The sequence below is a fragment of the Amblyraja radiata genome, chromosome 34, assembly GCF_010909765.2.
Source record: "Amblyraja radiata isolate CabotCenter1 chromosome 34, sAmbRad1.1.pri, whole genome shotgun sequence".
NCBI classification, from domain to species: Eukaryota; Metazoa; Chordata; class Chondrichthyes; order Rajiformes; family Rajidae; genus Amblyraja; species Amblyraja radiata.
In genome coordinates this window covers 14,146,535-14,165,172 of record NC_045989.1, presented here as the reverse complement: position 1 = coordinate 14,165,172, position 18,638 = coordinate 14,146,535, and the positions used below count along the sequence as shown (strand labels likewise).

The following is an 18,638-nucleotide window of genomic DNA, read 5'->3' as shown; positions in this document are numbered from 1 at the left end:
TAAACGTTCCCATTATATCTGCTTCCACCACCTCCCTTTGCAGCGTGTCGCAGAAACCTACAACTATTCTGTTTAACAAAAAACTTGACTTCACATCTCCTTTATACTTTCCCCTTCTTCAATAAAGCTGTATGTATACTTTCGTACTTGACATTCCCATACTAGAAAAAAGATTCTGACAGTCTACTCAATCTATGCCTCTCATAATTATATATACTTCTAACAGGTAGCTCCTCAGCCTCTGATACTCCAGAGAAAATAATCCAAGGTTGTACAACTTCTCCTTGTAGCTAAGGCTCTCCAATCCAGGCAGCATCCTGGTGAACCTCTTCCGCACCCTTTCCAGAGTCTTCAAATGCTTCCTATAATGTTTGACTGCACACAATAATCCAAATGCAGTGCAATCAAAGTTTTATACTGAAGCATCACTTGCCATCTTTTATACTCATTGTCCTGACAGATGAAGGCAATCATACCACAGTCTTCTTTATCACCCTATCCACTCGTGTTGCCACTTTTGTGAAGCAATGGACCTGTACCCCAAGATCCTTCTGTACATCAATGCACCCAAGTGTCCTGTCATTTACTGTATTCATTCTTCTTACATTTGAACTCCTAATATGCATCACATTGCACTTGTCTGCTTTAATTCCATCTGCCATTTTTATGCCCACATTCTCAACTGGTCGACATCCTAATTGTCTTCACGATGCACAACTCCCCCAATTCAGCCCAGTGAGTTTATACCAGCTCTAAGCAGAGCATTCCCATTGGTTTCTTTCCTGCCCTCATTCTCCATTGTCTGGCAAAATATGTTTACATGTTCCTATCCATTTCCCTTTTGAATTCCTCGATTGATTCCATCTCATACATCCACACTGACAGTGAATTCCAGATCCTGTCTGCTTTCTGGTAGAATTAGTTATTCTGCACACCCCCTTATATATTTTGGCCTACGTTTTAAATCAATGCTCCTTTGTTTGTTAGTTCTCTGCTAATGGAAAGAGCTCCCTCTACTTCCCCGATCTAATTTATTCCTGTTCTTGAACACCTCATCAAATCTCTTCTCAATATTCTGTGCTCCAAGGAAAACAATTCCTGTTTCTCCAGTCTAATTATCCAGCTGAAATCCCTCATCCCGAGATCCATTTCAGTAAATGCTTTCTGCACCCTTTCTGTGTAATAAGAGTTTTTCCTGAACAGTCCATGGCTCAAAGTGCTGTGGCTTTTAGCGCAATGTTTAAAGCCTCATAGTGCTGTGTCCGGTAGCGCTATGTTCAGTGGCTGGTGGCGCTGTGATTAAAACTTGTCATGCCAAGGCGATAGCATTGTGTGTATTGCCTTGCGTGCCGAGTCTGTGGCCGTAGCACTTTGTTTCCATGGGGTGGGCTCGCTCGGATGCAAGCCCCTGCCATTGGTTGCAGTCTGAATTTGGAAGCAGTGCTCTTGGCCAGGACTTGATGGTGGTTATTTTCAACGGCTGATTCCTGCCGGTATAAAGGCAGGTGCCGGTAAACCATTAGTTCGTTTTTGTACGAGAGGGGTTCACCGACGGGCTGGGTCGCATTCTACTTTAGAGTGTGACCATTGGATGTTAGATACGGTCAAACCAGTTGAGGCGATCAGGCAGTGGCGTAGCGTGGGGGGGGCCAGAGGGGCGGTTGCCCCGGGCGCTAAATTTTTAGGGGCGCAAAAAAATTGTTGGATAAATTTTTTTTATAAAATGGCAAAACATTTTGTTCTAAAGGCACGCTGCACCTCTTTGGCAGCCTTTCCCTGAATTATTGTAATAAAATGTCGGGTCGAGTGGCCGCTTCCGCTGTCCCAGCCGCCGCTGCCGCTGCCCCAGCTCCAGTTTTAATTTTGTTGCCAATCTCCCTTTAATCCATGTATGGCATTGGAACACTGCCAGATTAATTAATTAAAAAAGTAAAGGCCAGTAACTGGAGAACATTTAGAGAGAGTAACCTGAGACAAAATTGAACGTCTCCTGGAAAAATACAGATTATAAATGCAAAGCAGGACGCATCTGTTAACAACGGTGAGGGTGTGTCTGGTTATTGCTCTGAATTTGCCCAAAGCTGGTGATACAGCACGTTGGTTTCAGATCCTGTAATGGTGGTTGGTGTATTTAATTTCAGTAACATATGTAGATCTAATATCAACAGGTAGTGTCGGTAATAGTGACTGTGAAACGACTAAATTCTACTAGTTTCTTAATGTCCTTCAGAGAATACAAGAAAATAGCAGAAGGAGTGAGCGTCGGGCTCTGCTTACTCACTCTGGCCTTTGTAACTCCACTGTGATAGACTCCAGGCAATAACCTTTAGCATACGCAGTCATGGCCACATCTTGTAAATAAAGCAATAAGATACATAGCTCTATCAAAAAGACATTGCAGGATCAGTGTAGCTGAAATGGGCGTCATTATATCGTGCAATTCTGAATTTAACTTGTTTATCTGAAGCGGCTTCGTGCTTTACCTCTTTATCAGTTTTAGCAGTTGTGTGTACTCAGCACATTTGCTTGGTAATAGTTATCAATCGACAGATGGCACAGTGGGTTAAGTGTTCGGCTGGCGACCAGAAGGTAGCCGGTTCGAATCCCGCTTGGAGTGCATACTGTCGTTGTGTCCTTGGGCAAGACACTTCACCCACCTTTGCCTGTGTGTGAATGTGTGTGAGTGATTGGTGGTGGTCGGAGGGGCCGTAGGCGCAGATTAGCAGCCACGCTTCTGTCAGTCTGCCCCAGGGCAGCTGTGGCTACAGAAGTAGCTTACCACCACCGAGTGTGACTGAGGAGTGAATGAATAATGCGATGTAAAGCGCCTTGAGTATCTAGAAAGGCGCTATATAAATCTCATCCATTATTATTATTATTATTATTCCCCAGACCAGAAATTAGTTGCTTATCTTTTCCTTTGTTTTCTTATTGGATGAGTAGTCTATCTAAGGTGAAGTGATAGGTGCTTTCTGAAATGTTCGGTGATTATAGGGACATTTTTGAACTCAAATGTCATGATGCTGATTCAGTGTGTGTACCTTTGTAACACAATCCACTGTTCATATTTTCAAATGGAGGAATCCATGCTAAATAGTAAAAGTCAGTGATGCGTGCGTGGTACAAGAAACTCTGGACTGTGGATAATTGTGTGTACACTGTTTTCTCTGAGCTTCATTTCAATGTTAACCACATAACTGATAAATACTCCCAGTTTTAATAATGATACTGTGGTTGGCCTGACTTCAATGTTTCTAGTCAAACCTGTCACTTTTGGCCTTCCGCTTCTCACATGTCTCAATTCGGTCAAAGCCCAATGGGCCATTCTACAACAATTGATTGTGGCGATGTGCACATCTAAAGCCAGGCCATTTTTCTGAGCAAAACACCATTGTTGTTGGAAATCTAAATAAATACTGGAAATACAGATTGGGCAACGTCTGAGATAGAGAGATAGTTAACAATCCAGGCTCTAAAAGATTGTCAACCTGCAATGCGAATTGTTTCTCTTCAAATGATACAGCCTGACTTGAGCAAGGTCGAGCAGACTATGCAATGGCAATGGACATTTTATCCAATTGTGGTGGTCCAGAATCCTATGTGGGTGCATTGTAGTCAAACAGGGTTACAGGGGTTTCCTTTATTGCAAATTGGATGGTGTTGGCATTGTCTGATCACTGAATAATACGTTGCTGTTTGCTTAATCTGTTCTTTCAGGTGTTTGTGGAAACATTGGACAAGTGTTTTGAAAACGTTTGTGAGCTCGATCTTATATTCCACATGGACAAGGTAAGTCTTCATCTGCTGCTGTTTATCTGGTTTAAATTGTGCATAACTGTTTGGAATTCAGTTCTATCACACCATTCATAGCTGATGGAATAAGAATGCTTGATAAATATTACTGAGAGCTTAGAAATATATCTGGTTTGGTAAAATACTGAAGCTGATAACTACACACTGCATTTGTAGTACCGAGTTGATAGAGGTTAGAGCATTTCAGTGTTAAATGTTCAGATCGGATCAGCTCTGTGAAGGCTGTCAGATTAGTTTATCTTGGTAACTTGGGATCTGTTCACACACACACAATGCAGTCCGACATAAAGCCTTCCAATATAAATTGTGCATTGTTTACTTTGGATTAAGAATAAATGGAAGGACTCGAGACGAGAAGCTATCAGCCAGAACACATGGATATTGTACACAAACCCAGATTTTGCTGAACTCAGCCATGCACAAGACTGCACGCTGGGTAATGTGTTGATTCTGTTTGCACTACTGGAGCAGCACCACAGGGTCATTTTGTTTAAGGAAACCCCTCTCCTCCACGTATGTCTCTGAGCATTCCTTACCGCCTCAGGGGTAATGGTTTATCTCATCCAACTGTTTCTTGCTTCTCTTTTACATTCCGGCAGTGTGTGTGAATCTCTTGGTGTTGTGTTGCTGCAGGTGTTACAGCAGTTCACAGACTGTGGGAACAGAGATTAGATTTAAGAAAGTGAAACTTTGCTGGAGATGCTGTTATAATAGAAATGTCCTTGGAGGCTTTGGCTTTGTTTAGGTTGACTAGTACATTATGCTCAGAGTAAGCAAGCGATGTTTACTTATGTAGTCTCCCTGATTGTTAGTGATTGAAGCAACAATTATAGTTGGATATCTTAAGGACTTAGTTCCCATCATTTAGAATATTAGCCCAGATTGTGTGAAATTTGTTTAAACTAATGTTTATTGGATGTTCTGCAGAAAGGATAACAATCAAATTTTTGTACTCTGAATATACGACTGCGGAATAAACAGAGGAAGCTTGGTAATATTCTATTTGTGTTTGTGGATTGTATATAAGAAATGCTTGTCAAGTGAGTAAGTATCAGTAATGTTGTCAACCATGGCTGATTAATGTTTTGCTTGATAGCGTAAACTGTAAACAATGTTAAAAGGATCCATTAACCATGGTGATCAAGGATACGTTCTTGTCTCAATATTCCATAACATGACTAAGTTAGCGAACTTGTTTAAAGACAAATAAGTTAAAAGTAAACAGTTGACTTAACAAAATGTTTGCAAAGGAGTCCTGACCAAATACAGTAGGTTGTGTGACTTTATTTGATGTTTGGCACTAACAAAACTAATTGTAAAGTGGGACATGCTTTTCAGGGTTAAAGCGACAGAAGCCAGAACTGATGGCATTCGGTAGAAAAATTAGTCACTGACACTGGATCCCAGATTTCGCCATCGAGGACCATGTGTGTACACACTCATTGCAGCAGAGGTTCATGAAGACAGAGGGCATATCCTCCCCTTCCCACAAATGGAACCATAACCAGAGTTCCCTCAGTCCCTAGAGGCCTTGCTTTGCAGTTGGAATGTTTTACTTTTGTAGATCAGGCTGCAGTAAGCAGCTCCTGTAGGATGGAGTCAAAGGCTCTCTCAGGGACAAGTACAGCACAGTGGTGTAGCTTGTAAAGCTGCTGCCTCACAGAGCCCGAGACCCAAGGTAGACAAAAATGCTGGAGAAACTCAGCAGGTGAGGCAGCATCTATGGAGCGAAGGAATAGGTGACGTTTCGGGTCGAGACTCTTCCTCAATCAGAGACCCAGGTTCGTTCCTGACCTCGAGTGCTGTCTGTGTGGAGTTTGCATGTTCTCCCTGCGATCGCATGGGTTGCCCCCCACATCCCACAAATGGAATCATAACCAGAGCTTCCTCAGCTCCCAATCCACTTACAATTCCCCTCCCACCGCAGATTGTGCTCGATCCACTGAGTTCCTCCAACTTTGTTTTTTTTCTCCGGATACTAAATTATCTGAAGTAGTAGAATTCAATATTGAGGCCAAAAGGCTGCAACATGCCTGGACGGATGCTGTTCCTCAGCTCACATTCTGCTTTTATAAAAGTGCAGAAGGACACAGGCCATTGGGTTAGAGTGGGACTGGGATGGAGAATTAAGGTGGCAGGCAACAGCTCAGGGTCCAGGCACAGTGTTCATCCAATCTCTGGTAGATTTCTTCAGTGTGGAGGAGACCACAATATAAGCACCAAGTGCAGTAAGTACATTAGATCGGAAGAGGTCTGTACTGAGTTTGTACGCTCTTCCAGTGACTGCATGGGTTTTCTCCGGATGCTCTGATTTCCTCTTACATTCTAAAGATGTGTAGGTTAATTGGCATCTGTAAGATTGTCTCCAGTACATAGGATGGAACTAGTGCACGGGCGACTGCTGGTCGGCGCAGACACTGAAGGACCTGTTTCCACACTGTATCGCTAAACTAAAACTGAGTGGAAGTAAACCATTGTTTCACTTGGAAAGACTGCTTTGGTTCTTGGATGTTGAGAAGGAGACAAATGAAAGGTCAGATGTTGCATCAGCCGTCGTTGTTGGGAAAGTGCTGTGAGTGGCTGGTGGACAACAGATCAAAGGGCAATTTTTACCAAATTGAGAGATGGGTTGAGAGATGGTCATGGCTGAGGAGTCTGGAATAACTTTCAGGAGGATAAACTCAACATGCTGGAGTAACTCAGCGGGACAGGCAGCATCTCTGGAGACTTTTCGGGTCGAGACCCTTCTTCAGACTTGGGGATTTAGATCTGGGGTATATTGCAGGAGGATATTCGTATACTTGAAGAACAGATAACTAATCGGTAAATTCCAATCAGCGCATAAATGTGAGGTAGTCATTTTGGAGGGAAGACTGAAGAGATCACTTCTATATTACTAAAACTCTGTTCTTGACCGGTTTTGGCCATCTGTGCTGCGATTTCCGAGAGAACGCCGCCACCTACGGCCGTCATTTTTGGCCACCGCGCTCAGAGCCCCCCTCCGCCGCATGTGTGCCGAGGATTTTTTCCGTCGATGAAATATGACAGAGATATTAATGTTTTTACAAAATTCCCCATTCTCTCTGCTGCCCCTGCTGGTGGGATGGGGGAGGGACTATAAAACCAGGAAGTGGTGTGCCTTAATCAGTCTATGCAAGTGGTGTGCCTCAATCAGTCTCTGCAACATGGAGGTCTGAGCTCTGAATGACTGAACAAATGTCTACACAGCTGTGAGTAAGTACCCTTAATTTGGTTTGAAAATGAAAATATGGTTATGGTTAGTTTGAAGGAAAAAAGCACTGCCTGCAAATGGTTGTTTGGGGGGTTTGGGTTCTCTCTCTCCCCCCCCACCCTCTCTCCTCTCCCCCCCCCCTCCCCCCCCCCCCCCTCCTCCCCCCCCCGCCCCCCCCCCCCCTCCTCTCTCCCTTCATCCTCTCTCCTCCTCTCCTCTCCCCCTCTCCTCCCCCCCCTCTCCTCCCCCCCTCTCCTCTCCCCCCTCTCCTCTCCCCCCTCTCCTCCTCTCCCCCATCTCTCCTCTCCCCCATCTCTCCTCTCCCCCATCTCTCCTCTCCCCCATCTCTCCTCTCTCTCTCCTCCTCTCCCCCATCTCTCCTCTCCCCCCATCTCTCCTCTGCCCCCATCTCTCCTCTGCCCCCATCTCTCCTCTGCCCCCATCTCTCCCTCTCTCTCCCCCCCTCCTCTCCCCCCTCTCCTCTCCCCCCCCTCCCCTCTCCCCCTCTCCCCCCTTTCTTCTCGCCTCGCCCCCCCCCCTGCCCTCCTCTCCCCCCCCCCCCCCCTCTCTTCCCCCCCCCCTCTCTCTCCCCCTCTCCCCTCCCCCTCTCCTCTCTCCCCCCCCTCCTCCTCCCCCCCCCCTCTTCTCCTCTCTCCCCCCCCTCTCCTCCTCTCCCCCCCCCTCTCTCCTCTCCCCCCCCCCCTCTCTCCTCTCCCCCCCCTCCCCTCTCTCCCCCCCCTCCTCTCCTCTCTCCCCCCCATCTCTCTCTCCCCCCCTCTCTCCCCCCCTCTCCTCTCTCCCCCCCTCTCCTCTCTCCCCCTCTCCCTTCCCCCCCCTCCCCTCCTCTCCTCTCTCCCCCCCCTCTCTCCTCTTCCCCCCCTCTCCCTCTTCCCCCCCTCTCGTCTTCCCCCCCCTCTCCTCTCCCCCTCTCTCTCTCCCCTCCTCCCCTCCCCCCCCCTCCCATCCCCTAACCCCCTCACCTCCACACCCCCTACCCTCTTCCCTCCACCCCCCCTCCCTGCTCCCCACCTCTCCCCCTCACCCCCCCCCCCCTCTCATCACCCCCTCTCTCGTCCCCCCTCACTCTCACCCTCTCTCTCTCCTCCCCTCTCTCTCTGTCTCTGCCCCTTCTCTCTCTGCCCTCACTCTCTACCCCCCCCCCCTCTCTAGATGTGACTGCAAGTTGGGGGCTATGCGTCAGTAGATAGGGTGGTTATGGGGTAAAAGGAGCAAATTAATAATATTAATATAATATCAAGGGGGGTAATTATCGTGAGTGCGGGGGGGGGGAGGGGGGATAGTTAGTGTGTGTGACGCTGCATGCCGCCTCCCCCCCCCCACAACCGCACGTTGGGGGAAACAGACCCAACGGGTCTGCACTTGGTCTAGTATTACTTGTAAATGGGGCTAGGTGGGTTATGGGCCTGTCCCACAGGCGATTTTTCAGCGGACCGCCGGCGACTGTCAAGTTGCCGGGAGTCGCCTGAAAAATCGGGAACTGGAACGGCGACTGTCAGAGTGGAACACACACACACGCACGCACACACACACACACACACACACACACACACACACACACACACACACACACACACGCGAGCAGGGTTAGCGCTGTCTAAAAGATTCCCATGGTACAAAGACAAGGTGATACAGACACACACCGCGATGACCAGGAAGGTAGGCATTGTAATTAAGACAGCTAAAGCACCGTGTACGGTAAGTCCTTTAAAAGAGGAGGGAGAAGGAGTGGAGACAACGTTTAAGAAGCCACAGATCACGGCTGTGAAGTTCGACGGACATTTAACATTACCGGTCGGTTCCCTTATTCTGAAAACTACTGCTTGCATTTTTTCCCCCAATGAGCCAATGAAATTCACCGGTCAGCACCGGCTCCAACCTCCGAGAACCTTCGACCTCCTGGCAACCCACTAGGACCTCCTTGCGACCCACCTACGGCTCGAGAATTCTCGCTAATCTCCATGGCGACTTCATTCTAGTCGCCGCTAATTTTTCAACATGTTGGGAAGGAGACAAATGAAAGATGTTGAAAAATTCTCTGCGACCATAATGAGGCCGCAATTAGTCAACTAGTTCCCAAAATGTGGGAACTCCTCACGACCATGAAGGCGACTCCCCGGCAACCACCCGCGAACATGTCACGACCATGTGGCGACTGCAAAGTCTCTTGCAATCGCCTAAAAGGTCACCTAAGTGGGACAGGCCCATTAGAATAAAGGGCTTTGAAATAGAAATGTATCTCAAATTCTCACAGGCACTTAAATAAAAAGCAAGCCAACACTATGCTATATTTCACAGAGGGAAAGTAAGAAAGTAATGTTAAATCTGTATTGTACCATGGTTATATCATATGGTGCACTGTATACAATGATGGTGGCTGCATTATAATGATTTATAGGCACTTGTGAGAGTACAAGGGTGATACCAGAAATGTATGGGAACATTTGAAAAAGAGCTCTGATTCCTGTGAGAAATGAAGACCTAATACATACCTGTATCGTTAAAATGACGAATTCCTGATGTGGATTGGGAGAGGATGTTGCCACAAAGGGAAGAATGTAACCACCTCCCCATGAAATCCAGCAGGAAATTCTGTTGAAACATCTTTGCCCAAAGAGTGAAAAGTGGTTAAAATGTAAAGCAATTAGTAATGGAAAGCTGGAGAAGGCCACACGGAATACAGGCACCGATAGACTGATGTGGATGTGGGAAGGCGAGGAGCAGGAGTAAAGCATAAATGGTGGGGCTGAATGACCTGTGTCTGCTCTTTATATCTTTTCTACTGAACTGTTCCACTGAGACTTTTGCAATATTACTGCATATGTAGTAATAACAAATATGTCTGATTCATATTCTGCAGGGCAATCACAAGATGCTCTTGTCAGCTAAATGGATAAGACAGTTTTTAATTTTAGAAGAGATTTTGTAAAGCAGCACATTACAATTGCTAATGTTTTTTTATTGCTAAATATATAGAATCATATTTGCATACCAATTCCTCACAAACCTTTACTCCCAATTATGCCCTTATCATGGTTTATGATGTGAATGGCAATAGATCTCGACTGCATCAGTCAAAATAAGATAGATTCACTTTATTTCTTTTTTTATGATCACATGTACCAGGTACTGTGAGATTCATGTTTGCATGCAGATCAGTACGATTATTGCTTTTCATAAGGACAATCCCCAATTAAGTACAGAATACACAGAAACAGCTCATATATATGCAAGTCTATATGCAAGTGTTGCTAGGCTTGGTTCTATTTTCACAGTCCAAGCTGCTGGCCATAATGACCATAATGGCTTGAGCTGCTGTGCTTGCCACTGTTCGGGTGGCCACATAGAAAGTGATGTTGCTCGCTCAGCACAACTGGGGAACACCCAGATTGGGTGATGAGCTTTGAAGACCAGAGGTCCTGTTCCTCAGCGACACTCAACACCAAAGTTCATGTGGAAATATTCAGGACCCATTTTGATTTTCAGTCTTTGTTCTTTGTAACTTATTGGTGACTTTAAATGTGTAACATATTGCACGGTAATCCAGGCACGGCAGATTTTAAAGCAGTCAGCTTTTCCCAGCCTCCATCTGCTCTAAGGCCCGTCAGCTTCACCTGCAAGCCTCTCCACTGCCTCTCCAAGCAGTTCCATCCTTCTGGTCGCAGTCTGACCGCGATTCTCAAGCATAAACTTTGTCCTCTTAAAATTTGGTAATGTAGAGAAGATTTTAGTAAACTCTCCAATTCTTGTGCTGCTAATCAGTGACCTATTATTGGGAGCCTTGCCCATTTTCATGTTGACCAGTTCTTTATTCACTCCCATTCTCAGGGTTTCTTTCCTTGGCTCCACTGTATACATCTTGTTTCACTTGATACGCTCACTGATTTTTGCTGCTGATAAACAGGTCAATTGCTAAACAACTGTGTATGTACCCTGCTGCTCATTAGGTTAGATTCTGTTGTCAGGGTCCAACTTTAACCTTGTGTTCCTTCTACACGATTGAAATGTACTTATCTGATTCACAACCAAAGATGCTACACATATGTATCTTAAGTACACATGCACCAATCATTGAAAGTTGTACAACAGGCTAGGAAGGAGAAGTTAAACTTAATCAATCTTTTGTTTATCTCTCGCCATGTAATAGTGTTGCACAAAAATGTCTGTATGTATTACTGCTTTCTGGTAGTTCTTTGCTCAGGGATTAAAGTGAGCGGGCGGGGAAGCCAGCTGAACCAGTTTGCTGATTCACTTTTCCCTGTGAAGAAGATGGGAAGGGAGAGACTTATACAGTTGAAAAAGGGAACTGATTTCTTCATTTTTAAATTTGGAGTTCTGTATTTTCACCATCCTAGAGGTCATCATTGAACAGCAATTCAAATAAACCAGCCTCTTAAATATGATGGCTGCAAGAGCAGATCAGAGTGTCGCACCCTATCCCACCAGTCCCGAGGCACGTCCAGAGTGCAATGGGATGCTCTCTGCTTACAACGGAGAGGCTAGATAGGCTTGGTTTGCTTTCCTAGACGTTGAGAAAGGATCAGAGTGAGGAATAGAAAATTATAGGAGTGTAGATAGTAAATTCCTCTTTTAAATCAAACCCTAAATTGAGAGGTAGGATGTTTTGTGGAGATCTCCGGGGGGAATATTTTTCACCCAGAGGTTGGTTGGAGGTGGTGGAGGCAGAGACTCCAATGTTTAAGAAGCATCTAGACAAACATTTGAATCACCAAGGCTAAGGGACAAAGCAAGTAAATGGGACAAATCTAGATAATACAATGATGGGCATGGCCAGGTGAGGGCATGTTTCTGTGCTGCATGGCTCTGTGACTACCTGGTTGAGTCCAGTGCCAACAACTTTCAAAAGCTCAACTTCATCGTGATAAAGTAGCTTAATTGTTACAGCCCATCCACCAACCTAAACCTAAACGTTCACCTCTCCAACGCCAGTGCCCCGTGACTGGGGTGCGCACTGTCTACAAATTGCCCTGCGGTTACTCACCAAGGCTATCCGGACAGAACCTGCCAAACCTGCCACCTCTGCCCCCAAGGAGGACAAGCGCAGTAGATGCAGGGACACACCACCATCTGCAGGCTCCCTTCAAGGTGTTCACCATCCAAACTTAGTAATACATCGCTGTTCACCATCCAAACTTAGTAATACATCGCTGTTCCTTCATTGTCACTGTGTCTAAATCCTGGAACTCACTCCCTCCCAACAGCACTGAAGGAACGCCTTCAGCAAAAGGGCTCCAGCAGTTCAAAAAGGTCATTCATTGAGGCATGGGCACAGAATGCAATCAGCCTACTGAAGGAACTCAGCAGGACAGACAGCATCAGAGGAAACTAAAACAGAGTTAAGGATTCAGGTCGAAGATTTGTTTTGTGTTTCCAGTGCTATTACTAAACAACTGTTATTATTCCAGTGTCTATTTATTTGGCAATAAATCCTCGCAAAATAACAAACTGAGGAACTCAGCAGGTCAAGCAGCATCTGAGGAGGCAAGATGGTGGTTGATGTATTGGATTGTGACCCTGCATCAGTAAATACTAGCCTTCTCAGCAATGTCCAGATCCTGAAAATGTAATTTAAAAATCTGAACCTGTGCGCCATTGGTTAAAAGATATTCTGAATGTTTAAGATTTGATTATATTAGGGTCATAGAGTTGCACAACACAGAAATAGGAAATTTTCCTTCCATGCCTTACTTATTCAAATGTCTTTCAAAATGCCCTAAAAATGTGGTGATTGTATCGGATTCTACAACCTCCACTGGCAGCGAGTTCCTGATGCCAGCCACTGATGGATCGTCAAGAAGCTAGTCATTATTTGCCAGCCAGTCGGAACTCATTAAGTAGATCAGATTTCCGAGTGCACTTATTAACTGGTGATTTATCTGATTATATTTGCACAGGTCCATTGTATTCTGCAGGAAGTTGTAATGGGAGGAATGGTGTTGGAGACCAACATGAATGAGATTGTGTCACAGGTCGAGGCACAAACTAAACTGGAAAAGGCAGAGGTAAGAAGTCGTCATTGTGCAAGTATATTATGTGAGCGTGTGGGAGTTCAATATTCACTCTATTGCAAGAGCAGTGGATAGAAGGCATATTGTGGAAAACTGGGTGGTATAATGGTAGTAGCGACGTACAGGTTTGTAGGTTAATTGGCTTGGTATAAATGAAAATTGTTCCTAATGTTAATGTGCGGGGATCGCTGGTCGGTGCGGGCTCGGTGGGTCGAAGGGCCTGTTTCCATGCTGTATCTCTAAACTAAACTAGAGGTTTTGAAAGAGTTGCCATGTGATGTTGCCTCCCTTGCTCCCATACATCATCTACAGAATTGTTTCTTCTTTCCTCTGTCAATGTATGCTAGGCTAGCATATATTGCTTACCTCAAAACTGCTGGGCTTGACTGAGAAGGCATTTTAGTATCATAAATGTTACATTTAAGAAGATGTAGAAGGTCTTCCTAAAGCCAAGGAAGAAGACTTAGAGATTTTACAGCAATTGGTTATTTTGTGGTCACCATTACTTTAACAGGCCATTTATTTCACATTCCTCAATTCGATCTTTACCTTCACCATTGTGCCACCACTAAGCATCTGAACAGTGTGATCCATTCCATTCTTTTGAAACAAGTGAAATATTCGCCTCCCAATCTACAACTTCATGGCCCAACATATTCTTCAAACTACTGTCACTATCATGCCAGATGCTCAAGTGTATAGAAGGGCTTGCAAGGAGGAGCATCGAGCCTGGCTAAAAATGAGGTGCTGGCCTAGTGAAACTTTAATACGTGAGCTAAGCTGCAAAAGCAGCAAACAGTAGACAGAGCTGAGCAATCTCACAGTGGTTCAGATTGAGGTCCTGCAGTCTAACTACATCTAGTTGTGAATGCAGGTGGCCAATTAAGTAGTTAATGGAAGACAAAAGGTCCAATGAAATGAAACACACAGCATCTCTTGGGCTTGACAGGGTAGATACAGGGAGGGTGAAAAGTCAAACCAGTGGTCACTGTCTCAAAATAAGTGGTGGGCCATTCATCAAATGCTAACCGAACTGCTGAGTGTTTTACATTTTTATACAAAACTAAATTGTAAATCTAAGTACATATTTATCGTTGCAGTATATCCTCCTCGCCTCCCTTCACCCTCCCTCCGACCTATCTCGTTCTCTCAACCCTCTCCTAGTTTTCTTCCTCCAGTTTTTGTGGAAGAACCTCACATTTGCTTTGAGCAATGCCCTTTTGAACAAGCTTATCGAGTGATTAAGTTCTTTGCAGCTGCGGTATCCTGGATATTTTGGTGTTTGTCTGTGTGACATTAGTGACTAATCTTTCTTTGCCGTTCTAGGCTGGGTTCTCTGCAGCTCCGGCCCGTGCAGTCTCTGCTGTCAAGAACATCAATCTCCCAGAGATCCCACGCAACATCAAAGTTTCCAATCTATCCCCGTTTGTATAAAAGGACATTTTGAATCAAGTTATCTTTTCATTCACTGCACTCCCCAGATACAACATGACCTGCACTTCATTACATCAATAGAAGATTTTATTGCGTTTGGTCCAGAATCCTCATCCTTTAACAGATCCAAAATGAGAGGTACAGAAGCAACCTGTTTGTGTTGAACACATGTATCAGATCAGTATTATTGCATGTGGGATATATCTGAAAATGCTGGAGATACTCGGCAGGTCAGGCAGGATCTATGGAGAGAGAAGCAGAATTAAGTTTTAGGTCGATGACCTGTCATTGTCTCACCTAAACAACCTTGGTCTCTACAGTGTCTCCACATTCCCTTTGTTCTCTCCTCCTTCAGCTTTTAACACTTTTTTTCACCTAATTTACCATCCCTCTTCCTGAAGTATTAAATCCCATTATTTATACAATTAGGGAGGTGCAAATATTATTTAACATTATAATCTCTTCTAACCAAATTATAATGTTCCGTAACACCTTATTCAAAGCAAGTGTGAAATAAAAATGAAGGGTAAAATAGATCTCAAAAATCTCCAATTTTGTGTTGGCTTAAGTCTTGTTCTGGAGAGGTTGTTAGCTGGTTCCTTGAGTTTATTACCCATTAATCCATGGAACAGCCTATCCATGGACTGATCCTGGCACTGAAGTTATGGTTGAAAGTACCAGCACTAATACATTTTAAAACCCACCTCAACGATATTGAAAAATAATGTTTTTTTCTTAAGAACCATGGAAAAACCCAGTATTTCGTTGATGTTAATCTTGAGGCCTGTCTTATTACAGAATTTTTCCACGTTCTTGAAATTTTTCGACTTGCCTTGTGAGAATCACGCACAAGTGCAATGTCACCAGCAAAGGCCAACGCAATACAATATACGTTGTCCATTTCTAAATTGGAACTGCACCCATTTCTATCCAATGAACATAATGAAATGTCCGTCATGATACTAAATCCCTCTCACGACAGGGATGGGGTCCTGTCTTAGCTTGCTATTCTCTATAAAAGTGGTAGGGCTTGACTGCAAGTCATAGAGAGTCATAGAGTGATACAGTGTGGAAACAGGCCCTTCGGCCCAACTCGCCCACACCGGCCAACAATGTCCCAACTATACTAGTCCCACTTGCTTGCGCTTGGTCCATATCCCTCCAAACCTGTCCTATCCATGTACCTGTCTAACTGTTTCTTAAACAATGGGATAGTCCCAGCCTCAACTACTTCCTCTGGCAGCTTGTTCCATACATCCACCACCCTTGGTGTGAAAAGTTACCCCTCGGATTCCTATTAAATCTTTTCCCCTTCACCTTGAACCTATGTCAAAGACAAGGTCGATGAAATGGAGGACAAACCCCATCCTGTCCAAAGCCCTAATGATAAAGCCAAAGGTGTCAGGCAGATCTTTAAAACGACTGCACATCCTCCCACTTTTCTTTGTGCCCACCGCCCCCATAGCTAAACACAAAGATCTGTTCCCTCGTGTCCGGAGCCAATCACATCTCTTGCGTCCATTGACTGATTACATTAACTGTGCAGCACTCCATTGCACCCAAATCATTGCCTTACTATGTTATACAGTAAAGTGCATTTTAAGTTTGTTAAAGACCATAAAGCCTTCATAACACATTCTGTGAAGGATCCTCAGGCTGAAACATTGACCCCTTTTCCCTCTGACTTCATAACCGTCTGAACATCTCCAGCATTTTCAGCTTTATCGCACCAAACGTTTATCAGCGGCAATGATTAATCTGGCCCAGATAATTTGTAACTTAAGTAGCTTTACTATCCAAACAGAGCTAGGTATAGAGGATCAGTTGATCTAAACGCTGTGACTGCCTGGAAAGAAAGGGAGGTTACAAGCAGTGGTTTAACTCATTTTTCCATGGCCTTGCACATGAGCTCACTGCCAAGAAATGCAGTAGTCTGCAAATGAAACTCTTCTCTTGCGCCTTATTTATATTTTCTTCAACATATGAATGTTGTTGGAAATTCTCAGCCTGCTCAATATTGAGTTCCAGGATGGGAATGGACTGCAGACGTTTATAGCAATGTATCTTAACTTTGATTCTGAAAATCCATTCCCTATAAAGTGTGGGGTTGTGGATATCCTCAATAACCCTGGAGTTGTTGCAGTGGGCTGCATGTGCTGTAGGTGTCCCTCGGTCTACACCTGGAAACTTCCCCTGTCCATTTGGAACGGATGCTTTAATGATCTGATTTCCATTATGGTGTGGAGGTATGATGGACAGACGGGGTTTATCAGCTCAACCTTGGCCTCGTGTTTAGAGGAGAGGAACCACAAGTGCAAGGACAGGCTAACTGGAGAAACTTGAGGGCAGAGATGGGAGGTGGTTGCAGAGTTTTAGCACCAGCACACCCTGGCTGTGCTGAGGCCTGCTCTGTGCTGAGGCCTGCTCTGTGCTGAGGCCTGCTCTGTGCTGAAGCCTGCTCTGTGCTGTGGGTGAAGCTCTGTGCTGTACACAGACTTCTTGATGGTGCTGTCAGAAATGCTTTTCCATTCCAGCTAAAACTCCATTTTATTTTTCACCATGATGATGATATCTTAATTATTTGTGTTTTAATCTCCTCTGTCCACCTGACCTCCCCTGCCCCAGACCCTCACTGGAGGGCAGCACTTAATCTTCAGAATGTTTCAGGTTTTTCACTCCCTAGCTTTGTCCATGCACCTACTGAACTCCTGCTGCTTCAGAGACAAAGATTGTGTTGTCAACAGTAAACATGCATCTAAGACTATGTTCCTTGTTGGGCAATTTAAAGAAATCAGTGTAGGATTAGAGAGAATTTGAAAATTATTCTGACCTCTGCGATTTGGAAGGGTGTAGGCGGAATCTCAGCATGTCTTTAAAACTACCTTGCTGTGGTGTGGTTGGAAATGATGCTCAAGGTCCAGAGAAAAAATGCTGGCACCTCCTCTGCTCCCTCCATCACTTCAATCCATTCACCTCGCTCCCAGTGTCTTTTTAGCCTCCTTAGTCCATCCACCTGCGTTTTCTTGATTCACACTTGCCCTCTCCCTGTGAACATCATGCTCCTCAGCCCATACAAGGTCCCTTCTCGTGACCCCAGCATTATTTCTGAGTTGTTACTTCCCTGTTTAAAGGCTAATGTTTCTACACCGACAGTCCCAACATCAAACTGAAATTACTCCCCTTAAATCTCTTCAAGTCTCATATAAGTAATTATATTACACACAAAGATTGCACAGATTGTTAAAGCAGTAAAACAAAATTGCAAATGGCCAAAATTAAAAAGAAGCACTCGGCAAGTTTTCAGTCATGTGACAGCTTGAATAATTTAGTGCAGTAACTGATTATTACATCCTGTTGGAAGATCCTGGTTTATTCAGGTTTGCAATGGGTGAATACTTAGATTAATCAGTAGTTTAATTCTTGAAAAAAAGGCAAGTCTGAGAGGTCAGTCAGTCCATTATGTGTGTGTTCTCCTGTAGAGTTTGCTGTTGTCATGCACAGGTTAAATGTCATATTTTTCTGCACAACACCCTTTGGAACAAGAACTTTCACCATGACGTGAAAGGGGTGGGGAAACTTCAGTGTGGACCAAGTGAATGGTGCACTTTACAATGTGCGTGCTTAATCTTCGCCAGGATCGCTAATTGTGGGGAGCAGATATGATGGCATATTGCATTCTTGCAAGGTTCTTTGATTGTTATATGCTTTTCACCTTTGCGATGCTGTAATTTGTAAGTCCCATTAAAACTCCTACTATTTTCCTGCTGCATTGCCCTCGGGCTGGAAATGTGGATCTCCCGGTGCAGGTGCACTGTTCAAGAGTTTTAGAGGCTAAATATTCTGGTTGCAAGTGAATTGAGGCTTCGGGAGCTGGTTTCAGGACAAGACCCTGTCCACAATAGGGTGGCCCCTGTGGAAAACTTCAGCAAGATTACTGTATTTTCTGCTTCAGGTTACTACATGTCCCTACTTGGCCAGCAAATGGTGAAATGTTTTAGAAAGGGCTCTAATGAACACCTGACATATTCAAAACACCTACTTTCGTTGCTCAACATTGAATGATATAATAATCCTGAATAGCCATTCTGGAACTGACTGTGATTCAGAGCCTT

General features: G+C 44.6%; 1 protein-coding gene across 2 annotated transcripts in view; it reads left to right on the top strand.

Annotated features, from left to right (window-relative positions):
• LOC116991508 (AP-3 complex subunit sigma-2-like) overlaps nt 1–18,293 on the top strand; it is a 38,880-nt gene extending 20,587 nt beyond the window's left edge. Inside the window, exons 4-6 of one of the 2 annotated variants that reach the window (XM_033050157.1) lie at nt 3,718–3,789; nt 12,979–13,086; nt 14,419–18,293. In XM_033050157.1, coding sequence (XP_032906048.1) covers nt 3,718–3,789; nt 12,979–13,086; nt 14,419–14,526 — 288 coding nt within the window. In that variant the 3' untranslated portion in view covers nt 14,527–18,293. The remainder of the gene's footprint in view (nt 1–3,717; nt 3,790–12,978; nt 13,087–14,418) is intronic. The other variant, XM_033050158.1, reaches the window with a different exon arrangement.
• Nucleotides 18,294–18,638: the final 345 nt, after the last annotated feature.